The 24,662-nt window shown below is 37.5% G+C and overlaps 1 protein-coding gene across 3 annotated transcripts in view; it reads right to left on the reverse strand.

Moving 5' to 3' along the window:
• The window catches only part of NCOA6 (nuclear receptor coactivator 6), a 68,689-nt gene that overhangs the window by 10,373 nt on the left and 33,654 nt on the right, over positions 1-24,662 (reverse strand). For all 3 annotated transcript variants that reach the window (XM_088154233.1, XM_088154231.1, XM_088154232.1), the window contains 7 exons: positions 22,159-22,305; positions 20,370-21,489; positions 14,712-14,833; positions 10,373-13,351; positions 7,905-7,958; positions 4,100-4,136; positions 3,006-3,154 (listed from right to left, as the gene is read on the reverse strand). In XM_088154233.1, the coding sequence (XP_088010359.1) occupies positions 3,006-3,154; positions 4,100-4,136; positions 7,905-7,958; positions 10,373-13,351; positions 14,712-14,833; positions 20,370-21,489; positions 22,159-22,305 (4,608 nt within the window). The remainder of the gene's footprint in view (positions 1-3,005; positions 3,155-4,099; positions 4,137-7,904; positions 7,959-10,372; positions 13,352-14,711; positions 14,834-20,369; positions 21,490-22,158; positions 22,306-24,662) is intronic.

Genomic DNA, 24,662 nt, shown 5'->3' on the forward strand with positions numbered 1-24,662 from the left:
GAGTGTAGGGTGGCGAGGGTCACTGCGGCTGGGACTGGGCTGGGGCAGTTGAGGCTTTTCACTGCGCGGCTGGGACTGGGCTGGGGCAGCTGAGGCTTTTCACTGCGCTGCTGGGTCAGGCTGGGACTGGGCTTCACGCTGCAAAGGGCTTCACACTGCGGCTCAGGGGCTTCTTGCAGCCCCAGAGCTGCAGTGCATCAAGAAGCCCCTCTGTACCACGTTGCTGGGCTGGGCTTCATTCTATGAGGGGCTTCACACTGTGGTGCAGCTCAGGGGCTTCTTGCAGTCCCAGAGCCACAGCGTGCCAAGAAGCCCCTTTGCGCTATGCTGCTGAGCCGTGCTGGGCTTTGCACTGAGCTGCAGCTCAGGAGCTTCTTGCAACCCCTTTTCGCCATGCTGCTAGGCCAGGCTGGAGCTGGGCTGGGCGCTGTGAAGGGCTTTGCACTGCACTGCGGCTCAGGAGCTCCTTGCAGCCCCAAAGCCATGTATGCCAATAAGTGATTGAGCCATAGCATGGCAAGCAGCCCAAGAGCCACGACCTTATTTACATTGAACCTTATGGGGAAATTTGATTCGGTTTGCGACCAATTTGGTTTGCGATCAGAATCGTGGAACAAATTAAGTTTGTGAACCGAGGTACCATGTATTTATGTTTACAGATTCAAAATAATTAAAAGGGTAATATGGCAGGTGCTGAAGTCTGGGCACCCTGCCAGTGTGTACTCTGTGACACTTCCATTGCAGAAATAACAGCTTCCAACATTTAATATAGCCAGATAAAAGTCCTTGTATTCTTGCTTTTGGAATTTTTCCCCCACTCTTCCTTGCAGAACTCTTCTAATTCAAAAATATTCTTAGCTCCCCTTGCACATACTCTGCGTTTGTGATCTCCTCCAAGATTTTCAATATTCTACTTAGTGGACATTGAAGGTCATTCCAAAGGCTTTAGCCTTCTTTCCTGTGTGTATGTCAAAGATTTGAAGGTATGTTTGAGATAGTTGTCTTGCTGAAATATCCAACCATTTTCAGCTTCAATTTCTTCTCTGACTGTGGGACATTATTGATTAGGATATGTTGATATTAAGCTGAATCCATTCTTCTTTTTATTGGCACAGTATTTTCTGTGCTACTCGCTGCCAAAGCATTGTCTTCACCTAACTAGTCTCCAGTGAGAGTCAGTTTGGTGGAGTGCTTAAGGCATCAGGCTAGAAACCGGGAGACTGGGAGTTTTTGTCCCACCTTAGGCACAAAGCCTAAGAAAAACATCTACTTCTGCTTCATTGACTATGCAAACACCTTTGTTTGTGTGGATCACAACAAACTGTGGCAAATTCTTAAAGAGATGGGGGCACCAGACCATCTTACCTGTCTCCTGAGAAATCTGTATGCGGGCCAAGAAGCAACAGTTAGAACCGGTCATGGAACAACCGATTGGTTCAAAATAGGGAAAGGAGTACGACAAGGCTGTATACTGTCACCCTGCTTATTTAACCTATATGCAGAGTACATCATGAGAAATGCCAGGCTGAAAGAATCACAAGCCGGAATTAAGATTGCAGGGAGAATCATCAATAACCTCAGATATGCAGACGATACCACCCTAATGGCAGAAAGTGAAGAAGAACTAAAGAGCCTCTTGATGAGGGTGAAAGAGGAGAGTGCGAAAGCTGGCTTGAAACTCAACATTAAAAAAACTAAGATCATGGCATCTGAACCCATCAATTCCTGGCAAATAGAAGGGGTAGAAACGGAAGCAGTAACAGACTTCATTTATTTGGGCTCCAAGATCACCGCAGATGGAGACTGCAGCCATGAAATTAAAAGACGCTTGCTCCTTGGGAGGAAAGCTATGGCAAACCTAGACAGCATATTAAAAAGCAGAGACGTCACCTTGCTGACAAAGATCCGCATAGTCACAGCTATGGTTTTTCCAGTAGTAATGTATGGCTGTGAGAGCTGGACCATAAAGAAGGCTGAGTGCCAAAGAACTGATGTCTTTGAACTGTGGTGCTGGAGAAGACCCTTAAGAGTCCCTTGGACTGCTAGGAGGTCAAACCAGTCAATCTTAAAGGAAATCAACCCTGATTGCTCATTGGAAGGATTGATAATGAAGCTCAAGCTCAGATACTTTGGTCAACTAATGCGAAGAGAGGACTCTTTGGAAAAGACCCTGATGCTGGGAAAGATGGAAGGCAAAAGGAGAAGAGGACGGCAGAGGATGAGATCGTTAGATAGCACCACTGAAGGAATGAGCATGAAACTGAGCAAACTCAGGGAGGCAGTGAAGGACAGGAAGGCCTGGCGCGATATGGTTCATGGGGTCACGAAGAGTCAGACATGACTTAACGACTGAACAACAACAAGGCACAAAGCCAGCTGGGTGACCTTGGACCAGTCACTCTCTCTCAGCCCTAGGAAGGAGGCAATGGCAAACCACTTCCAAAATCTTGCCAAGAAAACTGCAGGGACTTGCCCAGGCAGTCACCAGGAATCAACACTAACTTAAAAACAAACAAACAAACAAAACAACCTAACTGTAGGTCTAACAAGTCAATCACCTTTGGGGGGCTCATTTACATATTTACTCTAAAAAAAGGAGTACTGACTCAACTGAATGTCCATACTTCTGCAATTGCCATATTCATGCTTTCTTATTTGAAACCTGTATACAAGTGAGGAAAAAATGTCGTGCATAACTCTGTATCAAGTCAGGGTTGTGTCAGTTTTTGTTCACTTAGGGATTCTTTGAAACATACAATTTGACCAGAGTGCCTACATTTTTGCATGCAACTATAGCAAGCCATTTGTTTTGTTTGCAAGTGCCGCATTTAACACTGTAGAAGAGTCTAGATATAGACAACAGGAAGGAAAGATAAAATTGGATATCTCATTTTCATTAGTCTTTGTTCCCATTTCTGGAATTCAATACCACACTTACACATAAAATTAAATATTCTGAGTGCAATTTTTTTCCAGCTTTTTTGCTCAAAGACTTTCCTCCCTACCTTTTGTAGTGCTGGATGCTGACGCTGGTCTCGATGACCTCTTGCGCTGGCCATTCTCCACTGTCTCCTGCACCACTACAGGTTCCTCTGTTCTTGAATTTCTTCTACTTGGAGTTTTAGATTTCTCACAATTCTCCTTTGGCTCATTACTGATAAAGGGGAAATAATAGCTGTGTCTTTACAAACAATTCGTGACGTAAGAAATATAAAAGGATACCTATAAGCAACACAGTGTCAGCATTAAATCTTCAAATGTAAATGCTTCTAGAAATGTTAGTAGGTTAACCAAAGATAGTACTCAGTATATTTCATAAACCTAAGGCTAATCTTCCAAGGCAATAAAGCACATACTTTGCATTTGGGACACAATGTTAGGCCTGGTAACCCTCTCACTGCAGCAAAAACGTATCTCTTGTCTTCTGGACAGAAAAAAATGTATAAATGGGAGGCCTTGATGAGCTGGCTCTTTCCTTAAGCATTGGGTTAGGGTGAGGCTGGAGCCCAGTAAATTTAAGTATTGGTGTATGGAGGAGTTTTGTTTTTGGAGCATTGGGAGTTTTTGATGGTGGTTTTATTGTTTTTTATGATTTTGTTATAAAATCTACAGTTTATGGTACATAAGATAGGTAGCCATATAAGTCTTTTAAATAAATAAAAATAAATAAAATAAAAAGCACAGAAATTGGAACTATGCTAAAAAGCCTTTCCTTTCATCCAGAGAAGGACTATCTGGTTTACTACATTTAACTGCAAGACACGTTATGAGTATTAAGCTTTTTCATACACAGTTCTTAGAGAAGTGCTACCACTATGGAAAGAACTCTTCCTTTTTACACAAATTTTAGTCTATGCCAGTGAACAAATACCTTTGGAAAGCAAAATCCAATTAACATGCAAATCTTTCTAAGAACCAAAGTTTAATTTGCGCTACCTCTCTGATATTGGGGGTAGGGGGTGGGGATCAAGAATAAAAATGGCCAAAAACAACAACTAAAACAAAGCATCCTTTTTAAGATACACAGGAAATACATATTCACATAAACTTGCACCAAAAGAATTTATTCTTTGCTATTATGTTATAACTAATTACTTACGAAAGGCCAGTGATAATGACAGGATTTGCTTCCAGATCTGAAAAGAAAAAGAATTATTCTAATCTAAAGTTGAAATATATATACATGTGTATGTCCACGAGTGTGTGTGCATATATAGGAAAATTATTTCTAGGATTACTACTTGATTACTACTTGAAGTAAATAATGGGTACAATGGTAATTAATTTATAATATACAGAAGTAGTGTATAAAGCAGAATAGTCATGCATTATATGGATTTTGATCTAAAGAATGAAGGCCTTTTAAATTCCAATAACTATGCTTAATTCACCAGATTTCAGAATCCTTCTCTGCTTGACTACTTGTAAGCTAACTGGAGATTCAAACTGTGGCCCTGTAAACTTGTAATCAAAATTTGGTAAGATACTGTAGATTTTTCTTTCTTTCTGTTGTTTTGCCCTGAATAAGTTATTATGAATTAAGTCCCATTCCCAACCCATATTCTCAAGTTGTGTTTGCATGTGATGCTCTAGCTTTGCTCAAGAATGTCTGTGCACAATGCTAATGTTGTTGTTTTGTTAAATATTTCCAGCTCAGGGCCAGAAACCAACTTGAGCTATGTTCTTTCAGAATGTCTCAAACTGGTATTTGAAGCACATTGCCAATAAAAGTGTATTAGTTCTCATGTAACTCTTATCCAGATAGATTCTATCTAGAAGAGGTCATGGTACCAATGCTATTCAAGATAGCAGGTAACACAGCTTAACTTAATGAGGCATTAAATCCCTTTCTGTGAAGTATTATCAGCAAAAGCGGGCAAAAATTGAACCTAAACTTGATAGGACTGATTCAAACAACTTGCCCATTTCCTTATGCCATAAAACCTGAAACTGATTGCAGAAAAACTGACTACACAACTCCACTGATAATGCCACAGCAGAAATATCTAAACCCATGTGGATTCTAATAGGCTTATCCTCAATAATCTGCAAAATTGTCACAGTAGACAATAAGAATTCCAATCTAATCCTTGAAAGCTGAACCCAGCAAACTTCACCACTCAACTTCACCAACTGCCAGACAATTGCTCAAGGATGCAACACAGAAGACAAACTGAGACTTTTTTTTGCTTCTTTTACTTTCATAACGTATGTAAAAATACAGTGGGGCAAAAAAGTATTTAGTCAGCCACCAATTGTGCAAGTTCTCCCACTTAAAAAGATGACAGAGGCCTGTAATTTTCATCATAGGTATACCTCAACTATGAGAGACAAAATGAGAAACAAAATCCAGAAAATCACATTGTCTGATTTTTAAAGAATTTATTTGCAAATCATGGTGGAAAATAAGTATTTGGTCACCTACAAACAAGCAAGATGTCTGGCTCTCACAGACCTGTAACTACTTCTTTAAGAGGCTCCTCTGTCCTCCACTCGTTACCTGTAGTAATGGCACCTGTTTGACCTTGTTATCAGTATAATAGACACCTGTCCACAACCTCAAACAGTCACACTCCAAACTCCACTATGGCCAAGACCAAAGAGCTGTTGAAGGACACCAGAAACAAAATTGTAGACCTGCAGCAGGCTGGGAAGACTGAATCTGCAATAGGCAACCAGCTTGGTGTGAAGAAATCAACTGTAGGAGCAATAATTAGAAAATGGAAGGCATACAAGACCACTGATAATCTCCCTTGATCTGGGGCTCCACGCAAGATCTCACCCTGTGGGGTCAAAATGATCACAAGAATGGTGAGCAAAAATCCCAGAACCAAATGGGGGGACCTAGTGAATGACCTGCAGAGAGCTGGGACCAAAGTAACAAAGGCTACCATCAGTAACACACTACGCTGCCAGGGACTCAAATCCTGCAGTGCCAGATGTGTCCCCCTGCTTAAGCCAGTACATGTCTGGGCCCGTCTGAAGTTTGCTAGAGAGCATTTGGATGATTCAGAAGAGGATTGGGAGAATGTCATATGGTCAGATGAAACCAAAGTAGAACATTTTGGTCTAAACTCAACTCGTTGTGTTTGGAGGAGAGAGAATGCTGAGTTGCATCCAAAGAACACCATACCTACTGTGAAGCATGGGGGTGGAAACATCATGCTTTGGGGCTGTTTTTCTGCAAAGGGACCAGGACGACTGATCCGTGTAAAGGAAAGAATGAATGGGGCCATGTATCGTGAGATTTTGAGTGAACACCTCCTTCCATCAGCAAGGGCATTGAAGATGAAACGTGGCTGGGTCTTTCAGCATGACAATGATCCCAAACACACCGCCCGGGCAATGAAGGAGTGGCTTCATAAGAAGCATTTCAAGGTCCTGGAGTGGCCTAGCCAGTCTCCAGATCTCAACCCCATGGAAAACCTTTGGAGGGAGTTGAAAGTCCGTGTTGCCCAGCGACAGCCCCAAAACATCACTGCTCTAGAGGAGATCTGCATGGAGGAATGGGCCAAAATACCAGCAACAGTGTGTGAAAACCTTGTGAAGACTTACAGAAAACGTTTGACCTCTGTCATTGCCAACAAAGGATATATAACAAAGTATTGAGATGAACTTTTGATATTGACCAAATACTTATTTTCCACCATGATTTGCAAATAAATTCTTTAAAAATCAGACAATGTGATTTTCTGGATTTTTTTCCCCATTTTGTCTCTCATAGTTGAGGTATACCTATGATGAAAATTACAGGCCTCTCTCATCTTTTTAAGTGGGAGAACTTGCACAATTGGTGGCTGACTAAATGCTTTTTTGCCCCACTGTATGCTCTTATCTGTGTTTGGTCAAGCTTCCTTTAACATGTGGTTATTATTTGTTTTAAAATAATTTGTAGGGCTGTGCATCACATTTGAAACAGGTGCTTGAGAAAGCACACTGCATTAAGGAAATACCCCTCCTCAAAATATTAAAGCAGTGGAAGTAGTGCGTGCATGTGGACATTCATGGATAGTCAGAGAAAGTCTTCAAAGAACTCACAGTGAGCCTAATCCCTATGCTTAGAAGAGGGGATTAGCTAAGGGGACACACTTTGCAAATCGCCCCCAATAATTTGTGCAGAAACCCCCAAATCACATCCATCTGCAATAATCAAAGTTTTTACCTTGTAACTAAAATCAAATCATTTTCAAACTCTTTAAACGTAACCCCTTGTCTGAGGAACTGTTTTCTGATCCAATACAAGATAAAAAGCAATTTTGCATATACATAAAATAGAAGGGATTTTATTTTATTTATTTATAAAATGTATAGTGCCCCCCAAGTGCTTACAAAAAGAAAAATAGAAAATGCAAAGGTACAAAATGTAAAAAAAGAAGAGTCTGGAGATGAAATACCAACTGAAACTGGGCCCATCATCCACTCTGACCAAAGGTCTGGGAAACAACCAGGTCTTGAAGGCTCATTTAAATAAAGGCGTATTTAAATAAGAGTGGGGGGTCATATGAATCTCAGGGGGAATGTTATTCCAGAGGACAGAAGGCCCAATTTCTGTATTGTATATACAATTCTTGTAATGGATATAATGTATAATTGTAGTATATACAGGGTGTACAACAGGCAGGCCCACTGACAATTTATTATATAAATTACATTACATGTTCAAAATTATTGCCTTTTTGTTCTAAACACTTCCTTACTCATTTGATGCATGACCTTTGAACATTCCTAAGTGCGGTAACATTTTCTCTGAAAATAAATATAAATTCTTGAAATTAATAAAACTTTTTGTCACTGGCCTATGGGGCCTGACTTTTGGTATACCCTGTATATTATAATTTTACACACACACATACGCACACACCCCTTCATGAAGCCATACATCAGTTATCTAAAGTAAAACATACCTGTTCTTTGAACAGTACTCTCTGGTGTTGCACTTAGAGTCTGACATGAAGATGCTAAAGCAAGAAAATTAAAAAAAAAATCAATCTACCTTATGAATTTAAAAAACAAGAATATATATATAAAATCCATTAAGACTATTCAAGGGAAGGAAAAATAGATTTATTTTATGCTGCAAGATATAGATGTCCCAAGAATGGAAATTCCTCAAACAAAAAATTCTGTTCTACAATGTTTCAGGAATACCATAAACCAGCTAAAGAAAACTCTATAAAAATAATATGCTAAATGTAAAAATCTCCAGGATTTCTTAACATATTGTAAAGTGATGACTAAAACTTAAAACAAGTATATGAAATAACTGCATTTTGGTACATTAAAGGCTACTTTATCAACTTCAAATATTGGTATATCTACCATACTGGTATATTTAAAATCTATAAAAATATTACTGCAAATCTCTATGTGTATTTATACATGTTCACTGTGTGTGTGACTGCATCCTTAGAAATATCTTAATTTCTGACAAGTGCAAATTAGGAATTACATAGAAACCATCAAAATATGTTATTCAAGTTTCACAGAGGACATTTTGGCTTCTGTTCACTAGAAAGCCACCCACATCTCTTTTGCGGGGAGGGGGTGTGAATCAGTGTTGATTCCCAATGACTGCCTGGACAAGTCCCTGCAGTTTTCTTGGCAGCATTCAAAAGTAGTTTGCCTTTGTCGTCTTCTTAGAGTTAAGAGACTGACTTTCCTGGCTTCGTGCCTACGGTGGGACTAGAACTCACGGTCTCCCAGTTTCTAGTTACTAATCACTACACCAAACTGGTTCTCAGCCCATATCTACTTCTGAAATTTTTACAGCATTACAATGACAAGTAAATGCTCTGATGGTTAGAAGATAACGATCAGTGACATTGTACTCATCCGAATTCTTTTTAAGTATATATGAGAGTATGCAGTATTCAACATTACTGTGTTAAAAAAATAGGTCTCATTTTTAGAGAACTCAAATTTGGATTGTGAACACTATCAAAGGACAGTTTCCTTTGAAATATGGAAGGCCCTTTAGTCCAGCAAAAGTTCCTCTTTGCAGAAGTGGCTATTTATACAGATTCATTCTTCCCTTTACAAGTCCTTTTACTGCTTTGTTTTTCATTAAAGTACTCTAACTCTCCCACAATTATTTGAAAGATTACATCATACAAGAATAATTGAAAAAAATGTATCCTTCCTCCTTTCACCAGCAACAATGCCCGCTATATGAAGTGCTGCCCACAGATTTCAAAATCCAAGTCAATGTCATTAAGGAGTAAATAATAAACCATTAATCTTTAGAGTACAACTTAATTCTTCAATAGTGTTATCCATTATTGCTGCAACCTGTGTATATGTACCTGGGCATTAGCCAACTAAATTCAAGGAGACTTGTTTCAAAACACAGAGTTATAGAACTACAAAAGTGGAAGGGAACTTTTAGGCCATTGAGTTGAACCCCTGCTCAGTGCAGGAATCCAAAATAAAACAACCTTGGCAGATGGCTATTTAGCTGAGTGAAAGGAAGTGAATTTATCCAGTGAAAGGAAGTCTGCCATGCCCCCCACATTCTATGTCAAACTGTTCTTGGAGTTAGGTTGCTTTTTCCAACGTTCAACTGCAATCATCAGAACTGGTTCCAATGCTTCAAATAAGGTCTCATCAACTACACACACACACACACACACACACACACACACACACACACACACCTGGATGCTTCCTATCCAATCCTTAATAACAATAAATACAGTAGGAAAGAAAACAAAGCTGGAGAATTCACCAATCTCTGTCTTTAACATGCTGTATACATTGTAAAGAAGGACGGCACAATTTGCCAGCATTGTGCTTATGGTACGATAAGAATCACCAGAGTAGGAGACAAATTTTATATCAGTTCAGTTTTCTATCAGCAAAAGGACTGGTGAATAGAGCTAACTCAGCCATGAAAATGAGCCTGAAAATAAAATTCTCTCAATTCTTTCACATTCCTTTTCATTTCTATGGATTTTCAAACATTTATTACTGTGTTTCACCTGATATCAACATAAGGAAGAAATAAGCAAAGTCTTATACTTCAAAAGATTTTCCCAAAATCATTCTAACAGTACTGCTTGTTTAATAATACAGATAAATATCATTGCAGTGCTAGCATTAATACTACAAGCTTTGAAACTTGGAGCAGTAGTATGCATGAAGTTTTTTAAGCCAGAGTTTTAGACAATATTGTTACATTTCAGCTGAACTGTAAGTTTTTCATAAAATATCCTCTCCTGCCAATTTCCCCAAAGTTTCAGGTCTCAAACATATGCAAACACAGTATTCGCTCACAAATGTATCTAGTTGAAACTCCTATATGAAGAATATCAAATAAATGCATTTTATTTATTTTTTTGGCAAGGAAGACTGAACAAGTACCTTGGATACATACCCATATTATGTGGTAATTCATGGTGGGCTTCCACTTTCTCATCTTCGGAAGCAATTCCAACCTGCTCATCTGATACACTACCAGGGTTACCATTAGTACTTTGAATTGAAGATATGATTTCAGACATCACTGGAGTGGTTACTACTGAGAGTACAGTAGAGGAAGGAGTGCCACCTGGTAAGCTTAGTGATACAGATGCAGGAACAGTAGCAGTATTACTAACATTTGAATTACTAGTTCCACAAGTGCTCTGTTTCAAAAGAGTGGAGGCTGGAGGTGCTACAATATTGTCTTCTATTTCTACAGACTGCTCTACCTCCATGCTGTTAGGAATTGAAACATCCTGTTCCTGGCATTCCATTTCTCCCTCCACAGCATATTGCTCTTCCCCATTATCAAAAACATCTGTGACTTTCTTGCATGCTTTTGTCAGCAAAAACTGACCAATTCTGTCCACCTTGCCTTTTCCCTTAGCATTTGAAACTGGACTTCGCCTGTTGATGGAAGACCCAGGGCTATGCGCACGAGATGGAGAAACTGCAGCACCGGACTGTGAGGCTGTTTCTGTGCATGGGTCAATAGAGGCACAAGTTGGAGAATTAATCTCCTCTAAGCTAAAATCTTTATTTAAGTGACCGGAAGGATGTGAAGAAGTGCTTGAAGGAGTAGTTGATGAAGGAGAAGGGAGCTGAATAGGGGTTGTTAGTGAATTAATAACCAATGGTCGGTTTGCTGACATACTTGAGACGGGAGTATTAGTTGAAGAGCTAGGTGGAGAAGGCCCTGATGAAAACTTTATATTCTGGGATAAATGTAAAGGACCAACAACTGCAACAGGCTGTGATATTAAACTAGAATTAGAAGTCATTGGGGTTGTAGGAATAGTGCTTGTTTGAGATCCTTTCATAACCTGAATTATTGAGGATGAATTTATAAAAACTGGAGTAATGAACTGAGGTCGAGCATTAGATTGAACTGCTGTCTGTTCTTCAGAAGTCAGAACTTTATTACCAACACTAGGCATGGTGACAACAGTAGGCATTAATGTGGGCTGCATATGAGAGGGTAATGATGCTGAAGTGTTAGATGATGATGTAATGGGATTGGAAGTTACAAATACTGTTATCTGATTGGGTGGGAGTGATGTAGAGAGAGAAGTAGAACTAATAGGTCTCTGTATCACTGGAGACATATTTTGAGAAACACTTGAATTTATGTCTCCCAGCTCTTGTTGTACTTGGGTTGAACAAGCTTCTGTATTTGCAGGTAAATTCAGGGAACAAACAGGGTCTTTATTAGAAGAGGAATCTTGTGGGGGAGGGGGAATGCCAGAAACCTTTTTAAATTCATCTGCACAAGTTACTGTTGGCGGCACCTCAAGGCCAGGGTGTCCAGAAGGCTTGATAGTAACATTAGGGGCTCCAGAATTGTCAAGAAGTTGACTTAAGGATGTTGGCGCTTCACGCATAGCTGGAGATATAATAGTGTTATTTTCTTCTAGACTGGGAAGCTTAGAAGATTCTGTGAGAGCCACCTCTCTTTTTTGTTGCTCTTCACGTACCAAAATTTTGATTTCTTGACTGGGAACTCCTTTCAGTTCAATGTTGTGCTGATCTTTGCTCACTGGGACAACCTGCATATTTTGGCATACACTGTCTTGAGGGACACTGAAGCTTTCTTTGTTATCTTCTGAAATACCAGCCATAACAGATATGGGAATTGCAGGGTTCTGAGCAGTTAACATACCATTATTTTGAAAACTTCCAGTCATAGTTGTTTGCAAGGAAGGTGGACCAACCATCATATTTCTCTGCAAGTCCATGTTCTGCATAAGTGTGGGATTCTGCTGAGAAGTCAAAGCTAATTTAGCTGCTTTTGAGTTTTGCCTTCCAGGACTTGGTGTGGTTTTCCTGCTGGATCCAGGACTAGACCTTCTACTATTACTTGGACTGGCTCGCTTTGCCCCACCTACATTGGTTTGTTTTCCTGGATTGATAGCCATTGGATCCAACTTGTGCGTCTGCGGGGAAACAAAACTGGATTGGCTGTTCATTGTGAGATTTGAAGGTGCTTGGCCAATGGCCTTCAAAGTGGTTGGATTAAGACCCTGTTGATCAAACCCTCTATTAAGATTAGGTCTAGGAGGCAAAGGAATATTGATCTGAGGAGGAAAGAGACCAGCAATAGAAGCATTCAGCCTCTCTGGAGATAAACTTATTTCTGATGGTTCTGTACTTGGTGGACGATTATTGGGAGTCTGAGGATAGTATGGTCTTGGGCTTGCCCTGTTTGGTGTTTTAGGTCTTGATGTTTGTGGTGTGGTAGCAATGTTTTGAAAATGATGTGGATGTGAGCCTGGAAGAGAATTAGACTGCTGTTGAGGACTTGTTCCTTGGGGAGTTGACATCTGTGAAGGTCCAGGCTTTGGCCCTGCCATCATTAGCTGGTTCTGTGAAACTATTAAATGGGATGCTATAGCATTATGAGGTCCTGAAGCTGATGGGGCTTCAGGCCCATTTCCTTCAGAAACAGAGGAAACTGATGAAACATCTCCCAGTGGAGAGCTGGTAGGATTCTGTGTATTATCTGTATAAACCATCTTTCGGGTACTGTTCACTAGAGTTGGATTGTTTGACATTGGGATTCTTTGCTTATCAGGAGATGGAGGCACTATGCCAGGACCTTGCAGACTAACCATAACTGGCATGTTGCCCCCTTGCTGCATTGCCATTCTTTGTGTATCTACATTCAGAGAGCCCCTAGGTTGATGGACACTTTGGGAAACAGGAAGCCTGACTGATTTAGGGTCTTGCTGCATCATGAGCATCATCATCATCTGTTGCTGCTGCTGCTGAGACTGTGTCTGTTGAGATGTGGGTGGTGGCTGTTGTTGCTGTTGCTGCTGCTGCTGCCCATGTTGCAAAAGCTGAGGAGGTATTTGCTGAAGTGATCTTTGTTCAATTGGCTGAGATGGGTAGCCTGTAAATAAAAAAGCAATCACTTATCAAAATATACAAATTACTATGACAATCAGCCTCTTTGCTGCAGCACATAGCAACATTTTTTAAACAGTAATCATGTGTTAGGCAGGAAGGCAAGAAGTTACAATCTCTTGCATTCAAACTGGTGGAAAATATAAATAAAAACTATAGGAAGCAGAACACTAGGTTTAAATGAAGAGTAGACAGAAAGAAGCTACGATCCTTCTTCCTCCCCCAGTGTCTCTGGACTGATGCTATTTAAATTATCTGAACTGAGGGAAGACTCCCTAAGATCACCAAACCTGTCAATTATTTAGGATGAAAAAAATCTAAGAATGCAAAGACCTCTAAAAGACTATCAGACTTCTGTCCATATGAACTAGTCAACAGGAAGATAAATAAGGCTCAATGTAAAGAAATGCAAATAAAGGCAATCTCCCATCTTACAACTTTTTTTTACATATACTGACCAATAAGGTCCAAATTACTGGTGACTAGCCAGGAAAGATCTAAAGGTCACCCCAGATAGCTCAATGAAATACATCTAGTTAGTACATGTCAGAAATGAAACCGGCAAACGTTTAATGAAACAGTAATTACTATCAAAACCATACATAGATTCTAATGCAGCAACATTAGGAATGCAACTAAGGCTGAACTTTGTATTATGATCTGAAAAAGATTAAGAAAAAGTAACTAAGATAATAAAGCAGTTGGAACATTTTTTGAAAGCTTGTGGTGCTGTTTAGAAGAGACTGCTAAAGGATGTCAGAAGAAAAATAATAAAAGTTTATAAAAACATGCATAATATTAAGAAACTATTTTTCTCTCTTCCTCTCATGCTATTAGTATTGAAATATGAAGTTAGCTAATTAAGTTAATTAGCACCCAAATCAGAAAAGTTAGGAGAAAGTATTTCTGTATTTGAGGTATATCTAACTTACAGAATATGTTGCTATAGGAAATGTGAATAGCCATTGACCAAAAGGGAATCAGATAAATTCTCAGAAAGAGGTAGCCTAAGGATTATCATGATTGTTGATCGTAACAGCGAAATATACAGTAGGAGAACTGATTTTTCAAATAGTATTATCTAACTCCAGGCAATATCTTTTTGAATTATCAGTTGTTTATGAGTGGGGAGCACAATGCTGGAAGAAAACTTTTATTTTCTACTGGTTTATGGACCATTTGCTGTGCCCCTAATAAAGTATGGCATATGATGCAGTCCCTACAGGGGCTGCAAATAGCAGGAAGATAATGTTTAGGATCAGTGTTAATAGCTAACATCTTTGAAACACTGCAAATAATATGATTGTATATACCAAATATATTTGTCATAAAAATATATTTATCACCTGCTGGCCTGTTTGCGAAGTCCGAAATCTTATGTCCACTGTTATCCAAATTTATACCTTGCTCTCCTGGCAATGGTGGCTGCTCTGCTTCTTCAAGGCCAGCTGGGCGTGATTCTGAAGCACTAAGGGCAGAAACATGCATGACTAATGCAAGCGTACTTTTATTTTAACTTTATGAATAATACATTTCATCAATATAGAATTATATCTGTTTATGATGTAAAGAGAGACAGTTTGGTGTAGTGGTTTAAGGCACCAGGCTACAAAGCAGGAGCCCATGAGTTCTAGTCCCGCCTCAGGCACAAAGCCAGCTGGGTGACCTTGGGCCAGTCCCTCTCTCTCAGCTCTGGGAAGGAGGCAAGGGCAAACCACTTCCAAAGAACGTTGCCAAGAAAACTGTAGGGACTAGTTCAAACAGTTACCAGGAGTCAACACTGACTTAAAGGCACCAAAAAAACAAAAAGCAAAGCAAAACCCACCCTATATATATCAGGGTAGACAATCTTTTTATGCACGGTTCATGCTTTTTTGTTTCTTGGTGGCTAAGGCAATAGGCAGGACATTGTCATCCTTTCTTCTGAGTGGGTAAGGACGATATTTTCTGACAGATATTTTTGAGGTGTTTGTTTTATTGCTATACCGTATAACTGCCCTTCTCAGCTGGAGTTCCACAAGAGACTACTAGGGGTTCGGTAAGAGTTCATGACTGAAAAAAAAATAAACATTCTTTTTTGAACTTCCAGCGCTGCATCAATGCTAGCAGTTGCAACGGTGGGAATTTTTACATGCCACAACTCAGCTGCTGGCCTGCCATTTTGCTGTTGTTTTAAATGTTGTAAAACATGGATTGCATAGTTTAGAAGTGAATGGTACTATAAAGTTTTTGTGTTTTTGCCATTTTTATGCAGGAGTTCTCTGAGAACTGAAAATTATTTCAAGGGTTCCTCCAGGGTAAAAAGGTTGAAAAAGGCTGCCTTATAGCTATACTTTGATACTTAGGGCCAGCCCTAGTTGTTATATATAAATGTTACTCAAAGGATCAGGTAACTATTGTAGTTAGTTTTATGGATGCATTAACTTTTGTGATGGAGTACTCTTAAAACAGAAAATTAAATGCGAGTTGCATGGGCTATTCTTGTAGCATTTACTGCTAAAAACCAACTACTGCATATGTTAAATTAATAAATGGTCTTCTGCCTATGTGAGGCAATACGTTTTTTACCCATTATTTTATTTTACACCATAAAATAGAAGGCTAAGTTAACCTGAGCTTTTGAATAACATTTATCCAACTGCTCTTCCTTTTTTTTTGACTTTCAAAAAAAATCTCTGAACGTGTTGCTTATTCTTAGACCCTTGATTTCCAATCATGGCCCTTTGGAGAGCCACTATCTCTGGAAGAGAGAAGAAAAACAGAGGTAGAACTGTCCTAGGCAGATGCTAGTATGACAGTGGGTGCAGAATGCATAGCTAGGAGATTGCCTCTTCCCTGGCTCTGTTACAGAGATCATTTTCTTCAGTGGAAACAATCTATTTAAATAAAAATCTGCAGTATGATACGTATGAAGATTTTGGTTTCTTTCTACGCTGATGTAAAAAAATGTGGGAAGAAGAATAATCAAACTAATTATTATAAAATAACTTTGGAAGTAGGAATAATTATCACTTTGGAAAAATAAGTATCTATAGTCGATCTGTAGCAATGGTTAAACTAGGTCTTTTTCAACAGAGGAGCAAAGAAGAGAGTGTTTGAACAATCTGGTCTAATTTCTTCAAGATGTTCTGTGTATGCATATATATTTTAGGCAAATTCTCCTTTTATTTCTTTTTTAAAATACACATTACACACAATGCTTTTATTATTTTTGTTAACCAATATTGTTTGGTAACATTTGAAAAGTATCAAATGTGATGCTTGCATTTTTCTTTTGTTATCTTTTGCTTTTTAAATAAAAGTATTAATTTTTGTGTCAGGAAATTATCTCTTTTTACTGTTAGGAGTATTTACTGAGCAAATACATGGGTGATGCACACACTTGTCTCCTGGTACTCTATTGCTCAGCAGAATGATAAATGATGTAAGAACTGTTATTTATTTGTTTTGGTGCATTTGGATCCTGTCTTTTTTTTCTATCACGAAACACAAGGTGGCATACTTGGGGATCCCAGCTGCTCTTCTGCCCAGGCACTTGTGAGACCTAGTTCATCTTAGCTTCAGCAGGGTGGCTGCTTCCAGCTGCCTTGTTATCCAGCATTTTGTAATGGCAAAATGGCAGTAATCCTCCCATTGCTGAGATAACCATAATGCTAGAAAGTTCTAGTGGTTATATCTATGCTATACAATAGGAACCATTAACACTTCTTCATTTCTTGAAGCTTTTTCTTTAAAACTTCAGGATAATAAGCCCATTCATTCCTTCTAGCTACTTGCATACCAAACTTAGTTCTCTCACGCATGCATTTCTGTTTATTTGCTTTCTTGATTCCAACAAAATAGAATAACTGATCCATACTCTATATGTCAATTTATGTTGAAGTTCTATAACTGAGATAGATCTTAAGTCACAATGTTATTTTCTAATTAATAGTCCCACAGCAGTAGTATAACGGTAATACAGCTCACATGTATTAATTCACCTGGTAGCTGTAAGCAGCTAGTATTCCATGCAGCTGAATAAATGGATTGATTTTAAAAAATCAGATCTTTCCATTGTATTGATTTTTTTTCTTTCTTTCTTAGCAGGCTACTAGGAAATCAGTTAAGATGAAGCTATTGTTGATGAATGCCCTGGAAAATAGCGTTTAGACTATTCTGAAGAGGGTTAAATTTCCCTTAAAAGGTCAGGTATGGAGGCTGGATATGCTCTTGCTTTCATTAGTATTTCTGGAGACACAAGAGATGCCAGTAAATAGGAAACTTGATATACTGTGACTTTTTCTGAACAGAGATAATTTAACCTTATTCATATTTTGTAAATTCTTGGATGGATCACTGTAATGCATTATATGTGGGGCTATCTATGTAGCATATTCTAAAACTTAAATTACTCCAAAATAAAATTGTCAAGTTAACAACTGTGACTGGCTAAATCATGGCTGGAATCATATTAGTATCTGGTCACTACAACTATTATTTTAAAATGCCACTTTGAACATCACAAACTGATAAGTGTAAAGATATTTTACAGAGGAATCTGAAGTACTTTACAATGATACCACTTTAAATAGACATTTGTTCCCTCTGTGTGTATTGCATGAGATTAAAAACTACAATTCTATGCAGTAAACCAACTGAATTTAATGGCACTTCTAAGTAAATATATATAGGACTGTGCCTTAAACTGTTTTTTTTTCAATCTTACCATTATCAGTACCTCAGAGTGTTTAATTAGCTCATGCAGACATAGGATTGTATCTAATGGTGCTTTTCCACTAGTAGAATGGATTTTTCCTAACCTATCTCCATATAGCATAAATTGGTTCTGGAAGTTTAGGGGAACAACAACAACAAAAAGTTTGTATTGGAGCATAGCTGGTTTCTTTTCTAATACAATCTATATCTATGTATTTTCTTTTATGCATTTAAACATTTTTCTGAGAAGGGGCCTGTAGATTTCACCAAACTCTCAAAGGCATCCATGGCACAAAAAGGTTAAGAACCCCTGCCTTTAAGGATGCTTTTTACAGTTCTGCCCATTAAAAAAAAAAATCAACTATCAAACTACATGTAAAAAGATGTAATAGCTCTTCTTTCGTATCAAAATAACATAATCAATTTTTTCCAATCATTCTGTAAAAAAAATAAATAAATCTTCTATTACATTTAGCAATCTAGTTTTTTTTCTAATTATCTTTTCAACTTTTATTGAGTAATATATTTTCTATCTAGTTTTAACAAACATTTTATCCAAAATTTTCTGCAAGTTTAATTTTGATTAAATCAATAATAGTAATCACTTCTTTGGATGCAGAAACCTTTGAAGTGAATCATTATAATATAAAATGCTAAGTCTTCAGAAAGAATAGAGCAATTATTTTGAAGGAAGTCAATGAGTAGGCCCAGCAATTTCATATAGATAATGGTGTGACAGAGTCTGCAGAACGGCCTTTCCAAACCTGCACACAGAAAATTAAATGTGGCCAACTTATTAACAGGTATAGATGTATGCATGATTTGCCTAATGTATACCTCCCCCACTTCTTTGGAAAATTACATTTATAGAAATCAGCCAATTTGTGTAAATTCTGCCTCAAACATAATTCCATTTGTACATATACAGCTGGAAATCTGTGTTGTACTATACAAGGAAAATTGCTGGGCCAACTAGAATCCAAACCAACCCTTTGGATACAGTGAATATATGTGGGCAGGAACAGCTTTTGTTATTGGTGTAGTAGATCCTAAATGGACATTATAATTTATTAATCAAGAGAGAACAAATCCGCTGCTCAATGTAAATTAGGCAGAAAATGTAAAAATAACTGAAAATGTTTACATATTTCTATCACTTAATCCTAAAGCACCAATAACAAGGAAACAGTTACTTGTCCCATCAAAAATCCTACATATATTATCAAGCAGTTAGCACAACTCAAGGCCACAGTGCCATTTTTAGTTAGCTTGACTTGGCCTACAAGTTTTTTTTTCAAGTCAAAAAGAAAACTACATATTATTTATCAATGCAAATATCCATTCTAGCCCTGCAAAAGTTGTAAAACATTCCTGTTTTACAACAAGGGGAAAGAGAGTTCGTTTGGAACACGTGTTGGAATTATCATATACCAGCTTAGCTGTTGATGTTTGAAGCTGGACTTCCTAGTGATGCCACCAATAGGTAATACCTAAGCCTTATTAGATTCTAAGGTGATGATTAAAAGTTCTGGACTGGAGCAGCATATAAACCCAAGTCATAAACACAAGCAAGCAAGCAAATAAATAAATACAATCCAAGAACACTTGCTAAGAAATTTCCTTACTTTGATGGTTCATTGGGCCAATTAAATTGTTTAATTTCATTAATTTTTAAAGCATTTGCTGCTGACTAGTTTGTAGAATTGTATAGCATTGTTTTTAATTTTTGTTTTATGTATTTATTTTAGTTTGTCAACTACTCTAATTTTTAAATATTTTAATGAAGGTGATGATATATGTACAAGAGAGGCAAAATTAAAAGAGAATACTGGATAGCTGTGATCTAATACTGCTAGTGCATTTTGGTATAAATGTCTAGTAATCTCCATTACTAGGTCCAATTATCTTCTTTAATTGTTTGAAATACTGAACTGAAATCCTAAGTAGTGAAGATGTTTGAAATACAAACATATATTAATTGTGGGTGCTCACTTGATTAAGACTCTCCTTAGCATTCCTTTTTGTGATTGCTTCTGAATTACTTTTATATCAGCCTCATAAATAAGAATTTGCCTCTGGAATGAGGCAGCATTTATGGCAAAATTCTTGAGTTTAACAACCTACAATAACATAATCACATAAATTGTTGGTAATTATTTCTTCAATCCTTAAATAAAAGTGTTTATCACAAAACTGTCATTGCTTTGGAATTTAGGAAAAAAAGTGCTTAAAATAGCCTACCAAACTGAAGACTATGTTCAACTGAGAAGTAACTTTTATGTAGGAAACAAAAATGTTAAACCTACTTAATTTGTTCCACTTGCTGATTATTTTTCTTCTTTCTTGGAGGCTTTTTCTTCTTCGGTTTATTAGCATTTTGATTGTTCTGTTTGTTGTTCACACCAAAATGTCCTGCAGATATATCACTCTGTAGCAAGTTTACCAACAATGGACTTGTTAGTGTGACATCTTTGTTGACGGGAAAACTTGGATTTTGTCCACAGGAAATCTGATTCCCATTTTGGGTTCCACTAAAAGGGGCATTGAAAGGCATCCCATGTCCAGCAAATTGGCTTCCTGATGTGTTGCTGTTTCCCTGCATCCCTTGCAAGTGGGGAGGTACTATGTTTCCTTGTTGCATAGAAACTTCAGGTAGCATTTGTGTCAAGTTCACATCATTGTTGGTTGTAGTGGTGGTGTCACCCAGCTGCTGAGACATATGAGGGGCAGGTCCTGTAGGTCTCAAAACCTGTCCCTGAATCCCCATTACCTGAGAAGGATTACTATTTACAGGGCCCTGCTGAGTCATCATTTGCCCTGTGAACTGCACCATGTTTCCCTGCATATTGGGAGTTGGTCCTCTCATTATTTGAGCTGGCCCCGTCATAACATTAGACTGGCTTTGAGCATTGAAGGGCTGTTTATTTCCTTGCATTTGATTGGTCATTATCTGCTCCATCATTGAATTTTGCTGCAGCAGCACCTGGCCTTGAGGTCCCATAATCTGATTATGCGCAGCCATCATTTGTTGGCCTTGCTGGGGAATCATTTGTTTGGGTGGAGTCATCTTTTGCTGTGACGGACCAAGATTTTGGTTTTGGGAAGCTACCATCATCTGGCCCTGTGGCATGAGTTGAGCTCTAGAAAGTATCATCTGGTTTTGAGGATTTAGAGACCCCTGAGGCTGTATGTTAACCATCTGTCCTTGAGAGGATACTATTTGTTGGTGCATCCCCATTAACTGAGATTGTGGTCCTTGTGGAGGTTGTCCCTGCATGTTGCTTATATTAACTTGTGGAACTCCATTGGTGTTTGTCTGTTGATTGTTTACATTCCCATGAAGTCCCATTAAATTGGTCTGCATCATATTTGATGGGCCATGGTGAACTTGTAATTGATTCTGGGGAGGACCATTTCCTTGACCACCTTAAAAATCATATTGTAAACTGAATTAATATCAATATTTATAACTTAATAAACAATATCTCAACATATTCAACATCCATTATACTGCTAAAACTACATTATCTGTGATAGCAGGTTCTGAAATATATGATGAGAGGGTTGAAATAGAAGTGATTTCTAATATTTATTTTCTACTAACATGCTAATAACACAAAATGAAAACATGCAGAGTTAAAATGCAACAGATCAGTTGACTGGGGAAAACTAAAAAAAACAAACAAACACTAAACAGTTTATTTAAGGGTAATGTAAATGTTTTAAAATGTCTCTGCCAAGTTTTCTAAACAAACTACAGAGACGTGGATGTTCTTTTCCTTTCCTGTCTCTCATAGGCTCTCTGTTATACCTATCTTCAGTTAATAAGTCTATTCATAGGTCTATTCATTGTTGAAATCTGTAAGATCAAATAAAGGAATGCAAAAATTTTTGAAACTGATGAATTTCTTCCATTTATCTCCTTTACTTCATATCAGAAGTTGACAGTTCTACATTATTTAATATAAAAGTTTGTTTTGTTTACCACCAAAAATGGCTGTTGGTCACAGACAATCATAGCCAAAACTATATCTCTATTATAGTAACTGTCACACTCTAGAAAACGAACAAGTAATCCAAAAAAATACAACAGACCTGTATGCTGCACACTTTGACTTGCTTGCAATTGAGTTGTGCCACCATTTGCAGGTGTGCCTGATGCTGTAGAAGGCACCTGACTTTGCATGAAATTTTGATTTGCTTGCCCCGTAGTAAAGCCAGTTGGAAGACGCTTGGGCATTCCTAGACAGAAAATAATGTTCATTAGAAGATTTTTATTAACATTGACCAATATATTCTAGTACTAAGAGAGGAAAGAAAAAAGAATAAAAAGGCATCTGGAAGAAGGATGAAAGACAATATAGGATTAGGCAAAAAGTTAACAAGTAACAATAATCGCTTTTAGTACTGAAGGAAGAATTAGGTAACGGGTTCAACATATTAAAATACAGAAACAATGTTCATTATCACAATCCCAGATATTTCAATGGCAGAAAGATGTATCTAAATTTGTCTCGCAAGGCAAAAAACACAAGTTAAATACAAGGTGTTGCAAGATGTCAAAGAAAGAGGTGGTTTAGCTTTACCTGATTTGAAATTGTACTTTGCAGTGTGTTGTTTAGTCTGGATGAAAGAGTGGGTGACGCTGAGAAACAGAATGTTACTGGACTTGGAATGGCACGATTTGAGATTTGGGTGGCACGGCTATTTATGATATGACAAAGTTAAGCTTAATGATTCAAATGATTTCAAAAATCATTTTATTAGATGTGCCATTTTGAGAATTTGGAATAGATATAAATCTAGATTGTGTCCAAAAATACCTTTATGGCTATTACCACAGGAAGCATATTATAGAAGATAAATGGTAACTAAGAGGAAATGGCTAACTTATGGTGACATCCTAGATTTTTACCAGGGAGAATTTAAAATAAAATCAAGAGAAGACTTGATATCAGAAGGATATACAGTATATACCAATGGTTTTCACATGTACAATCAGTAGAACAATTTAAAGTTAATAAAGGGCATATGGTTTTGAACATGATTAAACTATATTTGAAATTGAGTTATGTACTAATGATGAACATTTTATTGCTAAAATGTATAAACTTTTGTTGAGATTTGAAACGGAGGATGAACAAGTTAAAGATTGTATGATACAATGCGGTAAAAATTTTGGATATAATATACAAATGGAACAATGGGAAATATGTGAATGAAAGGGTTAAAATTTACATTATGTTATAATCTTAAAGAGAATTTTTATAAAATGATGTATCGATGGTATCTGTCACAAGAAAGATTGTCAAAAATGTACAAAGGGACTTCAAATATATGTTGGAAATATGAATAAGAGGGGATTTTTATCATCTTTGATGGACATGTAATAAAGCTAAAAAACTGGACTCAAATTCATATATTAATTCAGAAGATTTTGAATATTAATATACAATTGAAACCAGAGAAATATCTTTTGGGGCTGATGGATAAACAAGTGGAAAAATCTTATGGATCTTTCTTTTTATATATAACTGTAGTGAGACTTTTATATGCTCAAAAGTGAAAAGACTTGATATTACCTACAATGGAAGAATGGATGGTAAAGTTGATGGAGCTAGCCGAGATGGTGAAATGAAGGCTTTGATTAGAGAAAATCTGACTAATTTTAATGCTAATTGGAAGCCCCTTTTGGACTTTTTGCAGGAAACAGAAAAAAATGGAATTACAATATATGGATTTGATGATTAGTAAAATTAATAGATTATAGAAAAAATGGATGCTAAATTGTAATCCTAGAGTAAGAGTTTAATGTAAGTTATTATCTGCTGTAAAAGAAGTCAGAAGTCATTCTTTTTTTGTATTTGTTTCTTTTTTTTCCTCTTTCTACACGTGTTCTCCTTTCTCTTCATTCTTTCTTTTCTTCTACTCTTTTTCTTATTAGTTCTTATTAGTTTTTATCTTTCTGTTTTTAAAATTTAATAAAGTTATTATAAAAAAAATAACCTGTGCTATGCTGATGACACGTTTCTGATAGCCGAAAATGAAAAGGATCTGCTAACTCTAGCAATAAAAGTCAAGGAGCACAGTGAAAAAATGGGACTTCAATTAAATATAAAGAAGACTCAATAATGACAAAAGGTACAACAACCAGCCTTAGAACTGGCAATTCAAGATACTAAAGTGGTAGATAGCTTCTGCCCTTTAGGATCAACTATCAACAGTAAAGGAACAAGCAGTCAAGAAATATGTCACAAACAAGCACTGGTTAAAGCAGTCATGAGGTCCTTTGAAAAGATATTCGGATGCTATGACATGTCTATGTCTACAAAGATCAGAATAGTGCAGAAATGTTATTCCCTGTGACACTCTATGGAAGCAAAAGTTGGACTTTGAAGAAGCACAATAGAAAGAGTATTGATGCTTTTGAACTTTGGTGTTGGAGAACCAAGAAAACAAATAATGGATCATTGAACAAATCAACCCAAAATTCTCAATCAAGACACAAATGACCAGACTCAAATTATCATTCTCTGGACACATTATGCTCTCTTGAGAAGACTATAACGCTGGGAAAGGTGGAAGGAAAGAGAAGAAGA

The sequence above is a fragment of the Python bivittatus genome, unplaced genomic scaffold, assembly GCF_059951505.1.
Source record: "Python bivittatus isolate LINGU-HERP-01145 unplaced genomic scaffold, Pbiv_v1 ctg000700_np1212, whole genome shotgun sequence".
NCBI lineage: Eukaryota > Metazoa > Chordata > Lepidosauria > Squamata > Pythonidae > Python > Python bivittatus.